Source organism: Thunnus albacares, chromosome 24 (genome assembly GCF_914725855.1).
Source record: "Thunnus albacares chromosome 24, fThuAlb1.1, whole genome shotgun sequence".
Lineage (NCBI taxonomy): Eukaryota > Metazoa > Chordata > Actinopteri > Scombriformes > Scombridae > Thunnus > Thunnus albacares.
This window is the reverse complement of record NC_058129.1, coordinates 953,509-977,784: the sequence shown is the minus strand read 5'-3', so window position 1 is coordinate 977,784 and position 24,276 is coordinate 953,509. Positions and strand designations below refer to the sequence as shown.

Here is a 24,276-nt window from a genome sequence, read left to right as displayed (position 1 = left end):
AAAGCTATTGTGTATTAAATATGAATGTGAGTATTATCATAAAATGTTTTATTAAATTCAAGTACTTGGTAAATAATCCTTAAAATCCAGACTGATTTTCCATTATATCCCTCATACTTTTGCCAATATGGCCTTGAAGTTGGCATTAAATTTCATTCTAAGTGGTAATAAAAAGGTCTTAAAAAGTCACACACACACACAGATACACACTTTTGAGCCACATGGCATGCCATATGTTTCAACCGCTGCAGTACCAATCTTTCCCTATGACAGTAAAAGATTCACTAAGGCTCACAAAAACACTTCCTGGACACACACAGTGAAATAAAATGAAATTAACTTAAATGAATTTAAAAATAAAATCAAATTAAATACTGGCCTGTGAAGAAAGAGTGTTGGGACAGTAGCACTTTTGTTTGTAGGGACAGGCACTGATGTGTATTTGTTAATTTGTTTAATGTTCTGTGTGTTTAAAAAGTGTTTAATGGTCTGTATTTTCAGTAAATGTTCAATGTTCTGTGAGTTAATAATAAAATTATTGTTGAAACTCACTGAGTCATTGTTGGTAATTCCACCCTGTTGTGCTCCTTTCCACCCTGTTAGTCAGATTTTTTTTTTTTAAATAATCTAACGACTATGGTAAATGTTTTTCATGTTTTTATGTTAATTTGCAGAGTTAAATGATTAACAGCATACATATGTTTGTGTGTGTGTGTGTGTGTGTGTGTGTGTGTGTACTACACACTATTCACATATAGTATACTTCCACAAATAGTGTACTGAGAGGATGTGTCTAATGTTAGTATTCTTGTAATGTCAGCACGGTCACAGTTACACTCTAATCTGATGAGATGGAAGCAGGGAATAGTCTGACCCCTATCTCATTCACACACTGTCAACCATCACAAGGTCATCTTCACTGATTACACTTTATCATATGACAGACAGATGCTCTGTGGTTGGCTGGTAGGAGGAGGGGAGAGGCGGGACAGTCCGTCTGCATAAGGAGCAGGGATGTCCTTCTGTCATCTGAGCTCTGATAGCTTTGTTCCTGTCACACTCTGATGTCATGCACATGATAAGCTGCAGCCTGTGGGAACACACACACACACTCACACTATTACATACACACACACACACACAAAATAAATAAATAAAACAATTTTACTGACATGCAGAGTCACACTGTTCATGCTAAGGATACTGCTATGACATGTCCAAATGACTATTGTGAAAAAGGTCAGTATGGAAAACAATCTTTGCACGGTTGTCAGCACACTCACCTCACAGCAAGAACATTCAGGGTTCAAATCCCCCAGCCAGTGGAGCCTTTCTGTGCCATTTTCAAGCTTTCTGGTTTCCTCTCACAGCTAAGTTAATTATTTTAAAGAATCCCTCCAGACATGTTTTAAGATGTATATAAAATACTCCACTTTGAATTGTCATTTGTGTGTGATTCCCTAGAGCACTGGGTGGGCATCTAGGGCACTGCACTCAAATGGTTTAACTCCTTCCCAAAAAAGAGAAGCTTTTCAGTTTCTTTTAGTGGATCGTCATCTACCCCTGCCCTCTTCTTGTACCGTGTTCCACATAGATCAGTGTTGGATGTGTAGGGAGGTTGTATGGGTAAGTTAAGTTACAATCCAGACTTTTTGGAGGCAGAGGGGAGAGAGGGGAGAGAGTTCAGCATTCTGACAGCCTGATGGAAAAAGCTGTTAAACCGTGTAGTGGAGTTGGCTTGGAGGGTCTGGTATCTTCTTCCAGATGGCAGGAGACTGAAGAGACTGTGTGACGGCTTGCAATGCTGGTGGCTTTGTGGGCTAGGCAGGTGTTGTAAATGTCCAGGAGGGAGGGGAGTGAGGCGCTGATGATCTTCCCAACTGCATCCACTATGTGCTGCAAAGTCTTGCAGTTGGAGGCAGTGCAGCTCACTGAGGACCAAGGTCCTCAGTGTGGTGGTACTTGATGTGTTGTTGCTGATCCTTACAGATTGCGGTCTCTCAAAGAGAAAGTCTGGTAACCAGTTACAGAGTGAGGTATTCAGGCCCAGCGGGTCCAGTTTCCTTATCAGCTGCTGAGGGATGATGGTATGATGCTGAACTGAAATCTATGAAGAGCATTCTCACATAAGAGCCTTTCATGTTCAGGTGGGTGAGGGCTAAGTGTAAGGCAGACGAAATTGCATCATCAGTGGACCAGTTGGCACAATATGCAAAGTGAAAGGGGTCCAGGGTGGGAGGAAGGATAGATTTTATGTGGTGCTTGACTAGCCTTTCTAAGCACTTCATAATGGTGGAGGTCAGTGCAACAGGGCAGTAGTCATTGAAGCAGGATGGGGGTGACCTCTTTGGCACAGGTATGATGGTGGTGGCTTTGAAGCATGTAGGGACAGCAACCTGGCTCAAGGAGGTGTTGAAGATGTTCTGCACATTCTTCCAGCACATGACCAGGTATGTTGTCTGGACCAGCAGCCTTGTGGGCATTAATCATAGAGAGTGACTTCTTCACACTGGCTGGGGAAAGGCACAATTCTGTGCAAGCGTGTTGTTTAATGCTTCAAAACATGCAAAGAAGTTGTTGAATTGGTTCAGCAGAGAGATGTTGTTCTCACAGGACTGTGGAGGTTTGTAGTCAGTGATGGTCTGGATCACCTGCCACGGGCTCCGTATGTCTCTACTGTCTTTGAAACAACAGGTTATCTTTTTGGTGTGCAGGCGTTCGGCTTTCCTGATTCCACGGGACAGGATGGCTCTGACTGTTCTCAGTTCAGCTGCGTCACCAGTTCTGAAGGCAGTGTTCCAGGTCCTCAGCGGTCTGTGAACCTCCCCTGGTTAGCGTGAGTGGTGATGGTCTTAGTGACAGTGTATTTGGTGATGCACATTGTCACAGTCTCAGTGTACTCCTGTATATCGGTGACTTGGTTGTATGTGGCTGCTTGCTTGAACATGGCCCAGTCAGTGGTGTCAAAACAGTCCTGGAGAGCAGAGGTGGTACCCCCAGGCTACACACGTATCTGTTTGTGAACCAGTTTAGTGACTTTCACCCATGGTCTGTATGCTGGCTTTAGCATGACAGTGATGTGCTCAGAGGGGCCGAGGTGGGGGAGGGGTGAAGCCTTGTATGCTCCTTTGTGGTTTGTGTAAACAAGGTCCAGTGTATTATTTCCCCTTGTGGGAAAATAAACATGCTGGTGTAGTTTTGGTAATACTGACTTTAGGTCAGCATGGTTGAAATCCCCAGCAAGAATGAGAAATCCATCTGGATTGGCTGTCTGTTTCTCACTGATGGAGTTATACAGTTCACCAAGTGCCTTGTTTCTGTTTTTGTTATTGAAGGTGGAGAAGTCCAAAAAGTCAAGACTACCATTTTTGCAAAAATTGATAACTACAGATTTTCTAATGCAGTGTATACGATTTTTCCAAAAAAGAAAAAAAGAAATTAAATGGCAATTGGTCAAAGAATGGTGTTCCTCAACCTTGGCATTGATTCTACAGTCTCTGGAACTCTTCTGGAGGGATGAACACCATTCTTCAAAAAGATATTCCCTCATTTAGTGTTTTGATGATGGTGGTGGAGAGGATGGTCGAACACATCAGTCCAAAATCTTCAATAGGTGTTCAGCTGGGTTGAGATCTGGTGACTGCAAAGGCCATAGCATATGATTCACATCATTTTCATACTCAGCAAGGCATTCAGTGACCCCTCATGCCCTGTGGATGGGGGCATTGTCATCCTGTAAGAGACCACTCTCATCAGGATAGAAATGTTTCATCATAGGATAAAGGTGATCACTCAGAACAACTTTGTATTGATTTGCAGTGACCCTCCCCTGTAAGGGGACAAGTGGACCCAAACCATGCCCCCCAAAGCATAACAGAGCCACTGGATCCCCTCACTGTAAAGAGAAATAATTAAAACTGACGGCCTTAACATTAACTTATCGTATTGTTGAGTTATCAAGGATACTGTTGTTTTTTTGTGTTGTGAAATGTTAAAGATATCATTAAAAGAAAACCTTAACACAGTGACAGTGAGGAAAATACTTCTATGCGGCGTCATCCAGTACGCCCACTGGACTGATACGGACTACTGACTGTAGGCTACTGATAAAATTAAGATAAAGAAGTAAAAAAGGCTTTAATATCTTGTGATTAAATGTTGAGTAATGTATGTTATAGATAAAAAAAAGAATAACAAATAAGAAAAAACAATACAGCTTCTGTGCTCCCGAGTCCCAACTGACAGAAAAAAAACATGGTGCAGGCACGAAAGATATTCCAACTGAAATACATTAGTTTGAAAATCATGCTGAGTGTCACAAAAAAAGGAAAATTTGTGTCCATGTACACAGATCTATAGATTAAATTTTGTGACTATTTCATGAACTGCCATGAGACTGGGTTGGAATATTAGACCAGGATTGGCTTCTAAACTAGTTGTGTTGTCACAAAATCATGCTTGTAAGCACACACCTTAAACTGAGATTTTCAAGCTCTGCACATACATCATTCTGTACAGTAGTAGTAGGCAAATAGATAAATGAATCCAGCCCTGCAGAAAAAAGCCCCCGAAAGTTTTTACTTTCATAGTTTACATCAAAACTTTTACATAATTTTTCACAAACCTACTGTAGATAACAACAAACACAAGGCTCCTGTAAATCCCAATTATTGTAATATAATCTTGTTATATCTAATATTGCCATCACAGGCGGAGAGGCAAAAAACAAAGTATGCACCAAACTATTTAAACAGTGAATGGTGCTGAAATGAAGTCTAATAAAAATACCAGAGTTTAAAGTTTAATGTGTGAATTCCACAACTTTAGCCTATGCAGCTATAACAGATTTGTTCTTCACAAACACAAATGGTTGGCAGTTGAACAGAAATAATGTGTTGATGCCATTTTCTCCTTCAGATACAGTAGTCCTTAACAGTGTTAGAAATCTTTTTTATTATTTATTCTATTATACTTAACTGAATTAAAAGAAATAAACAAAACATATAAGCCTGCCTTTCAGCTGCACCGCCCCACAATGGAAAATCCTGGACAAACTGACCCATAGTTGAACCTAATTGCTGACCACTGCTGTACAGTGTAGGATAAAGTCCCTGCATGTTTCGAATGCAGACAGCACAAGCCTCAAACAACAGACCAGCTCTTTCTTCAACACCCAAGGAATGTTGGCCCATAAAGTAAGGAACCCCTCATCTCCTGCATGGTCACCAAACCAGACCACTGACCCAAGCAGTCTTTGATCCTTCAAGCTACAAGAGCCAGCAAGATAAGAAGACTAATTCACACCCCAGTGTGAATTGATAGTACCATTTGGATAAACAACCCCCACCTAAGACCCAGTCACACACAGAGACAAGCTGGCACCAGATTTGATCCCACTGTGGATTTTGATTTTCAGGACTTGAGTGACTGTCTTATCTGAAGCCATTTTTGCTGTTTTGGGGCTGTCTGCTGTTTGCTGTTCTGCTTGCTGGTTCTTCTTGCTTTCTACCATGCCGGTGGAAAACTTGCAGTTTCTTAATATCTGCAGTTCTTGCAGATATTAAAGCTAAACTGTTCATTCAATATGCAAATTCTTCCCTTTACTGCAACAGAACACACCTGAACACAAGAGGGCAGGACTGCTGCATCAGTGTAGAGGTCTGATAGAAGCATCTACCTCTCCAGATGGAAGGATTTGCATTTAGGTGGTCATCAGTTACAAATGAATGTCATTTGACTTTAGGACCGCAACCAATGATTACTTTCATTATCAATGAATCTGTTGATTATTTTCTCAATTAATGGATCAATTGTTTGGTCTATAAAATGTCAGAAAATTGTGACACATTCTGACAATTGTGAAACATGCCAATAACTGTTTCCCATAGCCCAAGGTGACATGTAAATTTGACAAAGGGCTGGTACAATAGCTCCTGGCTGACCATTTATAGAAGTAGGTGGCCACTGCGGCTGCCAGATGTGTAACCTGTTTGTACCTAGCAGCAGCCTGGACATGGTAATCACAGATGTCATATCTAACATCACAACGTGTCCCAGTTTATCTCTGGTCTTTCCATTTTGTCAACTGTTTAATAATTTGGATTTTTTTTTCACTTTACAAGTTGATGATGAGCACCAGAATGCACCATTAGTTTGTTCTCTGTGAGGCTAGACCGTCTCATTTGTGGAGGTGAACTGAGCTGCAGCAGGACTGTCTGTGTCTGAGGCTGAGGAGGAAGGAGAGCTGGATGATGCAGGGTGCTCCTGTGGGGAGGCAGGCAGCGCTGGCACTGAGGCTGTAATGAATGTAACTGGTGAGTCAGATCACTGCTGACTGTCAGCAGCTTGTTAACACATCAGCAGTACTGGGAATTGATAGCAACAGTGATGCCATAGTTTGAGGCCACTGAAAGTGAACCTCCAACAGATTCTGGTTTTACACAAAAGCTTGCTGTTGATTGATTCCCACACAGTGTCCCAGATGTAATATATCTATATCCAGAATGTTTAACTAACATTTATTCCATTTTTATTTCAATATTTCATTCAAAGCATTACTGGTAGAATGGCTGGAGATATGACACATTCATCACTATATAGGCATATTCATTACCAGAGTGTCCTCCCCCTATTGCTGTTTTCATTACAACCCACAATACAAATGTTTCAGTGTTATTCTATACAGCAAAAAATAACAGATTCACACTATTAGATCCATATTTTGAGGTGAAAAGCTTTTGGTCTCATGATTTAAAGTAGTAAATTATTCTGTTGCATTGCCCACTGATGTCCTGACAGCAGCAGGATTCAGTGAGCAGTGCAACCTGGGAGACACTGGAGACAACAAGCTGAATCCAGAGCAGCTTAGCAATTATAAATGCACATGGGGCCACTGATTATCTATGGACGACCTACAGTGTTGTGAAATGAGTGATGCAGCCCGGAGACCAGATCCAACAGACCTGATCACTGCAGGAGAGACTCACTGAGGCCTGTGTGCCACCTTGCATCACATACTGTATGTGACTAAATCAATGCAAGGAAATGTGTCGTCTGTCACATCGTAATAGAAATTAGTAACAGAAGTTCCTCTTTGATATCAATCAAAGATAGAAGTAGACAAACATAACAATAACAAAATAGAAAGAGTAGAAACATCACAGTAAAATAAGTTATAATAAAATAACTATTATAAGTTATAATAAATAATAAAACATTAGTTCATTTCAGAGTTGATCTGTACTTCTCATAATGTAATCTAAATACCACTGAAACTGTTACAGAAATTAAATTAAAAGTACCACTAATACTGTAATAATAATGAACTAATACAAACTGAACACTTGGAGCTTTCAATCATATCACATGATCTTCATCGGCAGACTGACATGGATAAAGTCCAGTGCTCTGAAAAAATAGAACATGTTTTGGGTAAAACTCCATCTGCTGTTGAAGGTCATGTGAACCCCGTCCTCCAGAAATAATATTTATATACGCCTAAATTGTTTTCTTACCGGCGTTGTGTTATTGAAGGCAATGTCTCATGCTTCACTCCAGATTTGTTCTGTATCTGCAAGATATTTTGGTGGGAAAAAATGAAATATGTTGTCATTGAACATTTTACTCATATGGTCAGTGCCAACATTTTTCCAACTTGGCAATGATGTTAATTAACAACATCTCCTCATTGAATTTCCTGCAAAACACATTTGCCGTTGCAATTTAGTAGCATATAAATGTCATTTCTAGGAGACAGGATTGGACTGAAAGCTCCAGAACAGCAAATAAATGGACCTTGATGTGATTGTTTTATCAACTGTTGTTGATATGAACAATGAACTTTGAAACTAAAATAAACACAATGTGAAATAAGTTAGTGATCAACAAACTGAAACTGATCTGAACATACATTAAAGGGGACATATTATGCTTTTTGTGGTTTCTGTTACTTACTGTAATGATGCCGGATATCTACGCTAAACATGGTCAAAGTTTCAACCAAATGCTCACTGCAAGTCAAATGTCAGGGCTTCAACCTGCTCTGAACGCTTTGTTTTGTGACAGTTTTTTCTACCTTGCTGACGAGCCAACATCGGTTGATTGTGCATGCTCATAAAAGGCCTGTTGTAGCTAAGATTTTTCCATGTGTTGTTTGTGTTGTCCACTCTCAAATTTCAGATCAGGTTCCAGCTCAAACATGTACAGATGGATTTCAGGGGTTGACATCTGGAGTAAAGAACAAGAGAAAGTAGTGAAATCCTACTACTATAGTTTGTTTCATGGTTTGTTGAAGTAGTCTTCTAAAGCTAACCAATTAGAACAGAGTGGGCTCTTCAGGAGGGCCTTAAAGAGACAGGAGCTAAAACGGCCTGTGTCAGACAGAGGCTGAACTGAGGCGCTGCATGAAGGGTCAGTATGAGATAAATAAGGAGTTTTATGAGCTGTAATTCATTCAAAGATATTCCAGTATACCCCCAGATTAAAAATATAGACCTGGAAATGTACAGAATCTGTCCTTTTAACCATGCCTCACAAAATTGATTTTAGTTTCTGCTTAGTGCCTCATTAAATCTGGACACTCTGAAATAAGGGTATTTCTTGTCAATTCTTTCACTTTCATGGCAACTGGACTCAATTCTAACACAGATTTCTCTCTACATTCCTATCACTGCAGTACAAAAAAGTGACTGATAGACATTTACATGTGGGATGAATTCTGCAAGTAAATATCAACAAACATTACAAGACAGTCTGTCAGAGAACGCTCATCCCTGCCATTAGGCTGGAGAGTTTTTGATGTACACTACTTGAAATAAATTTGCCAACCAGGCCGTAACAGATTTCCCTCCACACCAGCCACATCAACAAGTGAACTGTGATCCATCATTTCATTACTTCTCTGTCCGCTCACCAACAAGCATCAACAGATTAACTCTAATCTCATTTACAGCAGCTAATCTGACCAACCTCACAGCACACACTCAACAAGAATAACACAAACATACTGTTTACACTAATGTCATATCTTTCCTCTTGAAACAGGTCTGTCCAATATATAAACCAATATGCTCTTAATTATAGACATAAATCAGTTTGATAGAATAAGTGAGGTGGGATTATTGAATCTGTCATGACTTTATTGGTTGGAGTGCAGTTATGACTCTTGCAGCATGAGGTCACCACTGAAGAGGGACTGTATCCCAGGAGGTTTCAAGAGCCCAGTTCATGTGATTGTGTTACTGCTAACATTAAGTACAGTAATGCATGCACTCGTACTATAGTACAGCAGTCTTAATCTCAGGAGATCTGACAATGCTTTATTCTACAGGTCTGTATTTCATAATCATTTTAAAATCATTTTTAATTAGTTTTCTGGAATGAAACATGCAGTTTGGGATGTTCAGTTGGTACATGTCCAATGAATTGGTAGACATTAACAATCTGGTATTATGGCCTTTTTGACCCAATTTTTATAAATACTGAGTCTATTTTAAATATATCTGTGACATTTTATTCACCAAAAGTTGTTCAGATTTCTCTTAATCCATCTTTCCTTACCATCCAGATTCTCCTCTGTCTTCCAGCAGGCTGTTTCCAAAGCTATTTACATAAAATTGGCATTATTGACCACCTTCTCCGATTTCCACTAATAAATGAATAATGAATATTTTGCTTTTACATACTTATTATCTTAAACTGGGCTTCTTCTTTCAAGGACATTAGTGTTTGCCCCATAATTAGTGCCAAATTATTGAGTTATTTTCTAGTTCAAGTGTTACCATGTAATCGTATCCTCCTCAGCTTGGCTGGACCCTCTGGTTCCTCCCTCAACTCATGTTGAACTTGTCAGCCAAGCACTGTCTAAACTGACAAAACTTACTTTTAAAGGTCATGCACACCTCCACAGATGTTTTTGGTTAGTCTGATTGATGGGAGCTATATGTGTAATTACTGTAACATGTGCAACAAAGCTGACAGAAGAAAACACTTATATGGGTGAAGCAAGAGAGTTCATGTTTTTAAATTGAAGTTGAGATCCCAAGTTACCAAAGATACCAAATTTTCGGGTTAAACTTCCTGGTACTAGAGTTGTGTGTGTGTGTGTGTGTGTGTGTGTGTGTGTGTGTGTGTGTGTGTGTGTGTGTGTGTGTGTGTGTATGTGTGTATGTATGTGGTATAGCAATAGTTTCAAGGTGATTTTGACACCGATTTGGTTGGATCAGGTTCTGGTACTCCCTCATTGATTCCAGGTTGTGTTTCTGCTCTCTCTCTATTGAGTGATACTCAACCATATCTGTCCTGTAGTCTGTAACATTTTGGCAGCTCCTATTTGGTGTTTTCATTTATTTATTTATTTTATTTACTTTATTTAACTAGTTAAAGCACTGAGAACAACTTCTCTTTTACAATACTGACCTGGCCAAGATGGCACAGCCACAAAAGAGGATTACAAAATGACAATAAACAGTATGTAACACAAGAATATCTATTTACAAGCATAGCTATTCACAGAGTGTCACAACAACAGGAATATATGAACAGTGGTGAAAATATCCATAGAAACAGATGGTAACAATTAGTAGCAGTCGCAAGAACGCACAAGTGTATTGATCAGTATATTAAAGAAGCATGGCAGTGTGATAAAGTTAGTGAGGTGAAGGTTATGTTGAATGTTCCAGTGTTGGAAGGATTTGGAGCCAGAGTTAGTGTGGGTTAACAGAACCTGCGGTGAGATGAAGTTGTTGGAACGTAGACTCTAGATAGACTGCAAGACAGAGATGAGTTTAGTAAGATATATGGTGGTGTGTCCGATCAGGGTCTTGTAAATAAGTATATAACAGTGCTTTTGATGTGCAGTTTGGCCAGGAAGTGTGTTGTAGAAGCAGAGTAGTAAATGGTGCCACCACAGTCAAAAGGTGGTAGTATGCAAGATTGAATCAAGGGGATTTTGGAATTGTGTGTGAGGCAGGATTTGTTCCTGTACAGGAAACCAAGGCACGATTTCATTTTTTTTTGGAGTTTATGGATGTGTGTTGAGAAATTGAGAGAGTCATCAATCCAGAGTGTAGTGGTGTAAACACACAATAGGGCCTTTTCTATATTCTTCAGCTGTCATTGGACAAAATCAATAAAAGTGAATTTGAAGAAGACCATAGCACTGACCGGTGTAACCAGAGTGTGTGTTCTCTGCACGTGGACTGTCACACCTCTACCTGAGCTGTTCATTTGCTCTCACTTTCACAGCAGTGCAGGTTCTCTGAGCTCAGAGTCCAGGTTAAAGCTTTGGAGGCTGCGGGAAGCATTTGAAGCAGAGCTCAGATAAGCTGAGGCTGCTGGAGGATTGTCCTGCTCTGTAGGTGGAGTCTGATGTCTCACTTTAGCTGTCCACACACTAAGAGGATTTACCCAGACTGGAAGGGATATAAATAAATAGGTGGCTCCAACTCAAGTCAGTCCTTTTTATCTACCCAGTCATACTTATACTGTATGTCTACATATATATATACCCTCCTGAATATGACTGTAAATAACAACATTCCACCAGTAACAGAGCCAGAAACCACTTGATCCCATCAAGCATTTATAAAACACATACATGATTTGCAGCAGGGGACACATGTTCATATGCCCTTCTGCAAACATGAGTTATGCACATGGAATTATTACAACTCTCATTAGCACTACAACTAAAATAGTGTGTTTTTGTTGCTTCTGCACTAATGCTAACATTAGTTGTGTGTGCGCGTGTAAGCACTGCAGGCTGGTTGTGAAGAATTCTGCACTGTTTATTTCTGCATTGTTTTCTTCTGCTTTTATTGTATGATATCATATATGGTGTCACTGGTAATGGGGTATTTGCCATGTGTGGACTATGTCACTGATTTATTGTTATTGCATATGTTCTTTTTCTGCATATCAGTTTCCTTTTGGATAAAATGAATCAAGTCAAGACATAATGGTGCAGCTTCCCTTTTCATCCTATTGAAACCATTCTGAATCACAAATACCTTATATTATTATGAGGACTTTATCATAACATGCTGTGCTGTTTGTAATTTCAAATGTGTTTTTTCTGTCCAGACAGACTTTGCTTTTCATTCATTTCACTACTTTATGAAAACTAACTGCCTTTTGTTTTCAAAGTTAAATTATCATTGAGCAATTCGATTTTTTTTAAGTACAACAGTCATATCCGCTAAAACATTTATGCAGAAACTGTAAACTGCTTTGTAACTGAATTAGTTTGTGGTGGGATACTAGTTAAATTGTAGAATTGAAAGAACAGACAAGAAAAAAAATACTAATAATTTCATATTTACACAAAATAATTAAACTACTATTATTATTCTGTTGCTGGGACATTCTGCAGGTAGATGCGGAGTGAAGTTTGGTCTGCAAACATTTTGGAGATTTAGATGTGGCTAGTTCTCTTTAGAGCTTATTTACACACATGGAAAACTTGACACGGTGATAAAACTGGTGTTGGACAGTGAAATAAGCATTTAAAATCCAACAAAGGTAAGCTGTATCATGATTTCATATCCAAAATATGTCATGATATTGATATGCTGTATCTGGCTGATTCTCAGCTACTTTTGTTTAAAGGCATAGAAAACAGTGTCTCCTCCCTCCTCCTCTTCCTCCTCCCCTCCCTTTATCCTCTGTTGGGAGGTGGTGCAGAGTGGATGAACAGAAGGAGCTCCTCTAGAGCAGGGGAAGATCTCATCAATAGAAAGCATGACTGTTTTCTCCTGTTAGAAGACAGATATCACCTGTTTCACAGAACGATCTACATACTTTAACAGATCTCCTGACAGTCTCATGTCTGATGTGAACAAGGGAGAACAGACAAGAAGCAGCATGGGATTAATGCAGAGCTCATCGTGACTTCCCCTCACTGTCTGCACTGCTCATCATCGTCATCGCTCACATTCAGGTAAACTAAGTTTACATAGTAGATTCTGGCCGGTGTTAGTGTTTCAATATGAAGAAGGAGAATTAGAAACTACTCTGAGTCTAGAGTTGAACAAGTCACACAGGACTGAAAATTCTAATTTAAGCCGTTGTAATCTGGGAGAAAAGGATTTGAGTTAACATGCTGAGCTAATGGGACTAAACACAAACAAGAGTCAGCTGTCACTTCACTATAGTCCACTGTTAATGAAATCAGCAGGACTAATATTGAATCATCATTTTGACTGGTATGGATGTAGGCACTGCAACTGAAGGGCCTTTATATTCAGTATATGTATGTTTGTTACAGGCTGGACAGAAAACCAAATATACAATACTGTAAACTATAAATACAGGGACTATGAATAAAGGGACTTTGGCACTAAAAGGATGGTAACATTGAAAGATATCTGCTTGATTTGACTCATTTGGACGCTGAAGCTTCATATTAGCTTCAGATAAACTTTTAAGTACATTTTTGCACAGAAGGAGGACTGTGGATTTTGTCCCCCATCACTTACATCATGAATGCATTATGAAGGAATCTTCTAATGGTCAGTATGAACAGGAGGAATGATTACAGCATGAAAAACATGTTTCACTGTTCATTTGGGCTCCTGACTGTTGTTTGAAGACACGTGAAAAATTGTGACACCAACCTTTAAGCTTTGTATGTACAAACGTGTGTAGTATCAAGATTAACTTTATTTGTAATTTCAATTGTTAGAAATACAATTAAGATTAAATAATGTTTCTTAATGACCAGAATATAAAACTGATAAAACATAAAAGCATTAAATCTGACGGTGAAAATCAAAACCAGTAGAGAGACAGACTTAATGACTAAGACCTGGGTGTTTTAATTGATTCAAACATGTTGGAGGTGCTTGTCTTTTGCATGGTTGTTACCAAGCAGAGCAGCCCAGAAATCATTATTCAGTCATCTCCTGGGGACTCTCAATTGCTCCCAAGGCAGCTGGGAGCATAAATTACCAGGTGGAACAATGCAGAGTAAAGCAAAAGTTGAATTTACCTCATTTATAGCAGACATTTTGACTTGTCAAATACAGGTACTAAAAACATGATCAATCACTGCAGTGCCTTACAATAATTCTAGAATGGAGCATTGTTAATGTTATTAGTCTCACCTGTGCTTTGTGTGTGACTCACTTGCCTGCATGATACTCCAGTGTTTAGCAGAGATGACTGAACCAAACAGACAACATTGTCTGCAAATAGCATGATGCACATATTGAATGAGCATGTGACAAATAAAACCTATACCAAATCAGTGGTAAAACAATAGTCATGGAATTGAAACATGTTTTTCTTGCTGTAATCATTCCTCCTGTTCATACTGACCATTAGAAGATCCCTTCATAATGCACTTACAATGTAAGAGATGGGGGACAAAATCCACAGACCTCCTTCTGTGCAAAAATGTATTTAAACGTTTGTTTTAAGCTAATATGAAGCTTCAGCCATCCAACTGAAACAGACATCTTTCAACATTACAGTCTTTTTAGTGTCAAAGATTTTGACCCCCGTCACTTACACTGAAAGCACATTTAAAGGATGGATCTCTTAATTGCCAGTATGAACAGGAGTAATAATAGGAAAACCTCTTTCAGTGTTCATATGGACACCTGACTGTTGTTTTAAGACACACTTGAAAAACTTTAATGTCCTCACCCTGAATATCAAAAAGAGAAAGGGTGCCAAGGTGCACCTATGTTTAAGTGCACTGCTTTCATTGAATGTTGGCATTGAATGTTTCACAGTCTCACAGAGTGTATTGGCTGTGTATTGAGTTTTAAGTCAAGGTAACACTGTGTCTAGCTGACTGACAATAAAAACAGGTGTCACTTTGTTCACTTTTCAAAAATGATCCTTTATGTTTTCTGCATTTCAACATGGAGGAGCGAGAAAAGGACAGCAAACAAGAGAAAGTTAGCTTGTTAAATAACAATTAAAAGTAACTTCCATGGACTGTGGCTTTATTAAAATTATCACAACTTGTGAAGTGCTTTTAGAAGGACAAAAAACACAAAGTTGCAAATGTGACATCAGTTGGAAGTGCAAATAATTCTTCTCATAAACACACCCCAAATAGAGTACTCTAAAAATAAGGCACACTCTGAAAGTGGCATCCTCATGTGTCTGACTTGTATGCACAAGTAACAGTATGCTGCATTTATAAAGCAGTTGTTCATATTACAGAGCGTCTTTGAGTGGAATGAACCACTAATAATAGTACCACAGAAAAACAGGCCTTAATGTTACTATAAGACACTGTGATTGTTACTGAAGTGTCATTGTGAACAAAGCAGTACTGTGTTAAATTCTCCAAGAGCAGAGACTTATTAGATTACACTGACACTGTCCAGTATTAAAGTATGTCACTGTGCTGCTGAGATAAATACACTGTATGAAACAGTAGGGTGGTCCTCACTGGTAACAAGAGAGACATGCACACTTACATAAATGTTTAATTCTATATAGCCCATGTGTAAATACTAAACTTGGGATGACTGTCTTCAAGTACTTTGTGCCATATCAATGGAATGAATTACAAAGAGATTTTGAACTCAATGAGACAACTTGATTAAGTGAAGGTTATGATGATGATACTACTACTATTACTAATAATAATAATAATGTTACAGCCATAATGTTTAAATGAAGAGCAGTGCAACGTAGCAGCAACTCAAACAGGCAAAACAGGCAAAAAACAGACAAGCAAGCAAAGCTAAAACTCATGTGATGATGTTTTAATGAATCTGATCTGCAGCAGAGAGCTTGTGTCACTATGATAAAGCTGCTTGGTTAACTAAACTGATATTTAATGTGAGCACAGAAAATATTTCCCTCTTCAGCAGATGAATGTGAAAACAAACTCTGCACATACATCATTCTGCACAGTGAGGAGAACATCACGGTCAGGGAACAAGATGCAACACACAGTTTAGACTTTTAACTGTTATCCAACTGTCTTGCACTGTGTCTCCAGGCTGATGGACGCCCAGGATCACAAATCCTTAGCTGGGACAGGACCTCTGTCCAGGTGAGTCTCACCACTGACTCTGTGAATGTCTCCATACCTGGTACAACCTACACTCTACCAACTGAGATTCCTGTTTATTTTAACAAATCCTAGGTGTATATTTATGTGTTAATATGTCCAGTCCCCCCTCATTTGCTGATAAACTAATAAGGTCAATTTGGTTTATTTTCCAAGGCTGTCCAACATGATGCACTCTGGGAGGAGCAGTGTTGGCCCTGCAGAGTCCAGCCTCAGCAGCCAGAGGACAAAGGACAGGTGAGTTGTAGACCGGCAACCACATCCTAGTGTATCTTGGAGACTGCTGGAGGACGATACTATGTGTGTCTGAAACTGAAAAGTTTTGGGAAAATTAGTTTGCTAAAAAAAAAAAATTAGATGCAAGACGCCTGGATTGGCAACAGCCATGGATATTACAACCGCCCAGAAGTCTGTTTATAGATTGAGTTATTATACATGCTGGGTGAACTGGCCCTGTGGAAGCCCATAGATACACAATCAATTCTAATTATAAGTAAACAAGACTGCTAATCTGACCAAGCCTTCAGTTCTATCTTTCAGTACTTGACAGTTTTCTATAGTCATGCACAACTCACTGGCAACTCTGGTTATTCTGGTATTCAGCACAATTTAAGGTTCCACACATTCTGATATCTTGCTCACCAAAAAGAATTCAATGAAAGTGAAAAAGAATATTATTACATTGAATACCATCCAATGAAATGTACAAATTGTTACATCAAGTGTCTTAAACAAAAGCTGAATTCACTCGGGGACAGACAATTTTGCTAAACCTGGAAAGGCTGAACTAACCAATTTGTCATACCCCGAGACAACCAGAGCAAAGTACTGTATGTTAAGGTGTAATATATTTTGGTGGACAACCATCCACACGCACATCATCATCAACTACTGCACGATACCTGAGCTATGTTTTGGTACAATGTGGTACTAGATTGATACCCTTTAATTTTAGTCACTAGATCTAATGTAACGTGGGGAAAGAATAAAAATTGAAGAAACTTAGGGAGAGATCATTCAAAGAGAGATCTCCTCTCCTCAGATGGCCAGGTGTGCAATGAGAGCTGTGGTTGGGAAAAGGCAAAGAAGGTCTCCTTTTGCCTGACAAAGACATTGTAGGTCCAAATGTTTGCAAAGTCATGACAGTTAAGTTTACAAAATTCAGTATGCAGACTTGAATGTTAAATGTGCACACCACTCATTTTCTTTGCTTCCAATGCTGTTTTTTGCATCACTCCAAGTCCAGGCCAGGTATATGTCGGTATATGTAGTAGAGAGCAACATTTTTATCTACAGCCCATGTGATTATATTTATTTATCTTCTGTTACATGTCATGACAGTATGATGCCAGTTTTATTGGCTGACTTCATTTGTTTGTTGAAAAATATCAGATGTAGGCCTAACTGACCATTAGTAAGCAAAAGACAATATTATTAATGACAGATAACAAACTATACAAAGCCCTCAACCAAGTCTAACTGAGAGCAAACTGTAACACCTGGATATAGCATCACACACAAGTGCATGATAAAATGCTTATCTCTCTCACTCTCTCTCTCTCTCTCTCTTTCTCACACACACACACAGTCGTGTTTCCATCACTTCACTTACATTGACTTACAATTATTTACACCCTAACCTGAGCCTTACCTGCCCTTAACCTTAAACCAAGTATTCACCCTAAAATTATTGACTTACATTATGGGGACTTGCTTTTTGTCCCCACATTGCGCGTAAACAGATTTATAGACACACACACACTGTCACAGTATTTGTTCTAGCTGTTCAGAATGATAATCTTTCTTACATTTCTGTTGATGTCAGTTGCTACATGTCTTGGTCACAAATTCATGCGATTATTTGTTCTTCTTCTAGTGGTGGTCGGTGGCCCGTGGCCGCACAAAACATGAACAACTGCAACAACAATGATGGGTATGATATATGGATCATCTGTCAGTGTTTGTTTTCCAGTATACCTTTAATCACAAGACTTGATTACATTGAGATAGAGATAGTGTCCCATCTGCTCCAGCAGATTTATATACTATATACTACTATAGAGACTAGAGCCAACAGTGAACTGCACTTGAAGAACTGCAATGAAATATGATTTTCTTGTCATAACAAACTGTTCATTAGTTGAATACACACTTAGAGTCTCTCCAGTATAAAAATACGAGGTTCATTGCCATTGGTCAATGAAATTTATAGTGTTTTTCCTATGAGTGTGCTCAGAAAATGTCTTGGCAATCTGTCCTGTAGATGTTGATATGTGGTGCTAGAGGACAGATCAGAAGGGTCACTAACATCAGCAGCATAAACATTCAAAGAAAGACAGCCCAGCCGTGAGATTTTGAGATGCTTTGTTATGGACCAAATGAGTTGGTCAATTGGAAACAAATGAAAACTTTGCCTCTTGGTAACATCATAGAGCTCATAGGGTTCATGGTCTGGCGACAACAAATATGCACAGCAGATTTCATGCTAATCTATTCAGTTTTTGACATATCTAACTCTGGACCAAAGTGTTGGACAGATACTCAAACTGACCTCACCATCAATGGGCCTTCAAATGTGATTTCAAATTCTTAACCCTAATTTGAAGCTCAGTTCCCCATTACTATAAATCATCAAAATCCCCCAACTGTATGAATTTACAATATTAAATTTGGTACAATATTGCTTTGATAAAAGTCAAACAGTTTCATACATGATGTAATGAAATATTACAGATAAGAACAGAATCTGTTACATTACCAGAAATCATTCTGTTGTGACTATATATACAATTGGGCCCAATGTCCAGCTTCACAGAGTCACACACTCTACATGTTCCTGATACGTCCATAAGAGTCTGTCCCACAACTTCTTTAATCAAAGTATCCCTATTACATTAAACACTACAATATTAAACTGCATATTAACTATGAGCCTAACACTTTGCTTTAAAGAGAAATTACTTTTTCCAGGCAATGTAACCTCATAAAGCTGTCCCATTCCTCATACAGCATGCTCCTGCACTCATTTATACTGATCACATAGGCAATGTCAGTTGAGGTCAGTGATTCAGTTCTCCGAGCATTAGGACCGATCCACCTGCAATATACAGTAAGTTGTGTCACAGTGCCCCCCTCAGGCTCTCTGACACTACTGCATGACAACAAGATAAAACATGTTCACCTCACCTGTCTCTGTTTAACATTTACAGCAAAAAAGATGAGAAGAAAGACGAACCCAAGAAGGATGATAAGAAAGATGACAAAAAAGATGAGAAGAAAGATGAGAAGAAAGATGAGAAGAAAGATGAGAAGAAAGATGACAAGAAAGATGACAAGAAAGATGACAAAAAGGATGACAAAAAGGATGACAAGAAGGAAGAGCCGTAAGCACCTCATACTATTTTTATGGCTGCAATTTGTGCATCATTTTACAGCCTGACAGATTTGGTATCTTTAAGAACAGTTTGTCAACATGAGTTTGTTAAGTTGGGCCCACCAATGACAGCAGAGTTAAAAAGGTTGAAATGAAGATTGCATATCAAGAGCTCTTTCTAAGTATCAGACATGAGCAAATATAAAGACATAATATCAAGCTTTTGCGTGAATGTTGTTATCTAATGTTCATTAGTCAATACACAGAGATGACTCAGTATGTCAAAAACATTCAGGGCTAAGTTTCTCAAATTGAGTCATAACTCAAAGTAATGTATAAATATCATAGGTTTTGAAATTTGCTTCAGTAGCAGCACTAGTTGTAGTAACATTGACAGTAATGTTAAAGGTACAGTAGTATGCTTGCCTGTACAGCTTGGTGTACTTGATTTATAATTTTTAATAATAATATTGAAAAATAGATGGACCTGGTGTGATAAAGTGTCCAAAAATCACATTTTTGTTTGGAAAAACAAATTTCTCTAATCCTTGCCAGAAGAACTTAATTGTACACAGAGAGCAGTTTCCAGTACAAGTAAGACTGGACATAGTTTGAAATTCTTCAGCACTGATACCAACAACCTTTGTCAGTACCTTACTTTGCTGAGTATAAATCATTTCAACAACAAAAATTTTCTCATTCAGAAAGGAAGTGTGGATCATGGATCCCGCCACAGATATGTACTACTACTGGCTGTGCACAATATCTGTCCCAGTGTTCTACAACCTGATGTTGCTGGTGGCCAGGTCTGAATTTATTTATGGCATTTTTCATTTCCTGTTTACCATATTTTTATTGAGGTTTTTGATGGTCAATCTTGTCATCTTCTTTGCTTCCATACAGGGCTTGTTTTAATGAATTACAGTATAAAAATACAACACTGTGGTTGGTTTTGGACCACATCTCAGATGTCCTCTACTACATTGACACCTTTGTGAGAGCTAGAACAGGTCAGTGAGGAGAACTTTGCTTAATGTGTGAAGTTTTTGATTACAGGAGACTTTGAATATATGTTAATGCTAATCATTTTCTTGCATGTCAACAGGTTTTCTGGAGCAAGGGCTGCTAGTAAGGGATGAGAAGGTCCTGAAAGAAAAATATATGAAAACACAACAGTTCAAAATGGACGTCATAAGTATCTTTCCCACTGATATTATATTCTTCGCAATTGGAATTGACAACCCAGAGTGGAGGTTCAACCGTCTCTTTAAGTTAGCACGACTCTTTGAGTTCTTTGACCGGACTGAAACTCGAACCAATTTCCCTAACATCTTCCGAATTGGTAACCTTGTACTTTATATCATCATCATTATCCACTGGAATGCTTGCCTCTACTTTGCCATCTCCAAGGTGCTTGGATTTGGCTCAGACACATGGGTATATCCAGGCTCGAAGAATCCTGAGTTTTCTCGACTGGCCAGGCAATATATCTATTGCTTTTACTGGTCCACACTTACCCTGACCACTATTGGTGAGACACCGCCCCCAGTTCGAGACATTGAATACTTTTTTGTTGTAGCTGACTTCCTCACTGGGGTTCTGATCTTTGCTACAATTGTAGGCAATGTTGGTGCCATGATTTCCAACATGAATGCTGCACGTGTAGAGTTCCAGGCTAAGATTGACTCCATCAAGCAGTACATGCAATTTCGGAAGGTCACCAAAGACCTGGAGGTAAGGGTGGTAAAGTGGTTTGACTACCTCTGGACAGAGGAGAAAACATGTGATGAAAAGCTGGTGCTGAAGAACCTTCCAGACAAGCTAAAGGCTGAGATTGCCATCAATGTACATCTGGAGACCCTAAGAAAAGTGCGCATTTTTCAAGACTGTGAAGCAGGTTTACTTGTTGAGTTGGTTCTCAAGCTTCAGCCTCAAGTTTTCAGTCCTGGCGACTACATCTGTAAGAAGGGTGACATCGGCAGGGAAATGTACATCATCAAAGAAGGAAAGCTGGCTGTAGTAGCAGATGATGGGGTTACCCAGTTTGTGGTCCTCAGTGATGGGGCATACTTTGGGGAAATTAGCATTCTTGGTATCAAGGGCAGTAAGGCAGGTAACCGGAGAACGGCCAATATCCGAAGTGTGGGCTACTCTGACCTGTTTGCCTTGTCCAAGGACGATCTGATGGAGGCACTCATTGAGTATCCTGATGCTAAATATGCCCTGGAGGATAAGGGGAGGGCCATCCTTATGAAAGATAACCTCATAGATGAGTCGCTGGTCAATGCTACTGATGCCAAAGACTTGGAGGACAAAGTCAATCACATTGAAGCCAGTTATGAAGTCATGTCGCTTAAATTTCGAAAGCTAACAGAACAGTATGAATCCTCCCAGCGGAAACTCAAGCAACGGCTCAGTAATATGTCAAACCAGGTTCGCACTCTCAGAGTGGACAATGAGTAGAGCTTGCCTTGGCATTACTACTGCCAGGCCTAGGGACTTTTCCACTAAAGGACTTCTCACAGTACTGAAGGACTCTTTGTACACACTAGTGTCCACCAAATGTGTCATGCCCAGCAGCTGGTTAGCGTTTGTCTCCATTCATCATTCCTATACACAGTAAAATAGTATGGTTTCCTTGAAAGTTGACCATTTTCATAAACCAATAATTAAAAAAAAAAAATGTTTATACTGAACATCAAAAAGTATCATTTTGGTCTGATAAATACCAAAAATAACACATTCCCACATACAACTGCCCAAATTAACAAGTGTCTATATTTGTTTGGCAAAAAAGTAATTTACTGTACTTCTTCATTGACATTTTAGGAGGATTTCCAACACTTCCTCCAGATATATATAATATTTCCTGGATCAACTGTTTGAATTGAAAAGTAAATAGACAAGAAGCTTTTTGCAATTATGGCATAATTCTGCTGAGATGCTCAGTTGTAAAATTATTTTCAAATGTTTATAATAAAGGTTGCATATTTTTACTATGTCCATTACAGTCTTATTACATCATGGGAAAGTATGGACTGTATCTTGATTTGAGCAAGATGGTGTTGCTTTACTTTCAGGTCGGGTGATAATCAATTAAAGTTCCCCTCCAGTCAAAAACATGTTTGTCTTCTTGTTCTTTGGCTGTGATGTTGTTCTCTTCACTGTGCAGAATGTGTATGTGCATTTGTTTTCACATCCATCTGCTGAGGGAGGAAAAATTCTCTGAGCCCACCTTACATTTCAGTTGAACACCTGTACATAAAGTATTTTCATATGTTCATACATATATCTGTGACATCACAAATAGTTTGTAAACCAGTTGTGTTCCGGTGTGAAGCCTCCAGTTCACATATACTGAGAATGGATCTTTCAGTGAAGTGCGTCAAGCAGTTAAAATTTTAGAATGAACAATATTTGCATTTTTATAGAATCTGGACTTTTAAGTGACGGAGTAGGCAGTTTGTCATTTTAAGAATTTCTAAACAATAAATGTTTGAATACTGATTCATGTCACTAATTCATTCAAACTGTTTGTAATTAACAGTAACAACAGTCATTAAACAGGGACTATTAACACAGTAGAATATAAGTCAAATGCTGACAAATTATATAAAATATGTAGCTGGGAAGTTCATCCATTTGAAGCCCTTGTTGGTCCTAACGTTGCATCATTAAATATTAAGAAGCTTGCAAAGTTCAGAGTGAGGACTGTCTATTTCATTTGAATGCTGTGTTTATCCTAAACCTGTAAATAATTGGAGATGAATGTGTACATGAGGATCCACTTTCTTTGCTTCAAATGTGCGGATAACACCAGCCACTCCCGTCAACCTTTGTTCACATTCAGGAGCATTTTCTGTACTTTGTTAGTTACTTTGAGCCAAAGTGTCTAAGCCTATGTCAGTGTTGGTCTGTCAGATCAACACTTGGTCCAGACAGAAATATCTCAACAAATATGAGATGGATTTCTATGATGCTATTTGGTGCAGATATCGAGGGTCATTAGAGGATGAATTTTAATAACTTTAGTAATCTCCTTACTTTTCCTCTAATGCCACCTGCTGGTCAAAGTTTTTACATGTCCAGTGTAAGATCTCAACATCTACTGGGTGAAAACATTTCTACATTTCTAACTAATGACACTACCATCAGCTGTACTTTGTACTAACAACTGAAAGTGGTCCTAAACAGTTAGCTTCTTAGCATGATGTATGTTTAAATGCTCCTGATGTAAATACTTCAATGTCTTCAGCAGAAAGAATTTAATGACAGAAATAGCATGAGAGGGAAATTCTGTTAACTGTCTGGGATCAAGTATAAGCAGCTAGATTCATTGTCACCAAAGGATTTCTGGATTCAAATCAGGATTATAAAGGCAATACAAGTTGGAAAAAAGCAGTCATCTTTATTTAGCATGTTTTCACAACACTGAATACTTCTAGCCTTTCATCAGTTTGTATCTTTTAGCATGTAACTGTTGAGTCAAACCAATTGATGACAACCGCTTCCCTTTCCAAGATCAGCTTGACCTTTCACCTTTTACCTTCACTAGGCTCTAGAGCCCTTTCACATGTCCAGGTGAGCAGCATCTTCAGCGTTACCAAACAGAGGTACAAAGTAATGTTACACAACTGAAACCAGACCTGGGCTCAATAACGGTTACAAGAAATCCTTTGTGTTAACCTGCACAGAGTTCCACATGATTGATTTAGTGCAGTATGACAACGCCAGCTAAACTTTTAATCCTACAAACATACTGTTCGCCACAGTCCGGTGTTTGTCCACATTTTCAGGCACTCCGTGTGCTGTCCAAAGTGACTCCAGGCTAAAACAAGCCATGAAAAGTATTCTCAAACATAATTTT

General features: G+C 38.9%; 1 protein-coding gene across 1 annotated transcript; it reads left to right on the top strand.

The window, feature by feature from the left end:
- The first annotated feature begins 12,839 nt into the window (after window positions 1-12,839).
- LOC122976010 (cyclic nucleotide-gated channel cone photoreceptor subunit alpha-like) lies at window positions 12,840-22,640 on the top strand. The gene is made up of 8 exons (XM_044344258.1): window positions 12,840-12,937; window positions 15,965-16,018; window positions 16,193-16,273; window positions 17,913-17,969; window positions 19,246-19,419; window positions 20,114-20,215; window positions 20,313-20,419; window positions 20,515-22,640. Exons 2-8 carry the CDS (start codon window positions 15,969-15,971, stop codon window positions 21,870-21,872), a joined length of 1,929 nt encoding a protein of 642 aa, XP_044200193.1. The 5' UTR covers window positions 12,840-12,937; window positions 15,965-15,968; the 3' UTR covers window positions 21,873-22,640.
- Window positions 22,641-24,276: the final 1,636 nt, after the last annotated feature.

What these genes read in the sequence shown, in the direction of transcription:
- LOC122976010 (XM_044344258.1), top strand. Translation starts at nt 15,969, where the DNA reads ATGGACGCCCAGGATCACAAATCCTTAGCTGGGACAGGACCTCTGTCC. An exon ending in AGCCAGAGGACAAAGGACAG is followed by an intron (nt 16,274 to 17,912) that starts GTGAGTTGTAGA and finishes TTCTTCTTCTAG; the next exon opens with TGGTGGTCGGTGGCCCGTGG. An exon ending in AACTGCAACAACAATGATGG is followed by an intron (nt 17,970 to 19,245) that starts GTATGATATATG and finishes TAACATTTACAG; the next exon opens with CAAAAAAGATGAGAAGAAAG.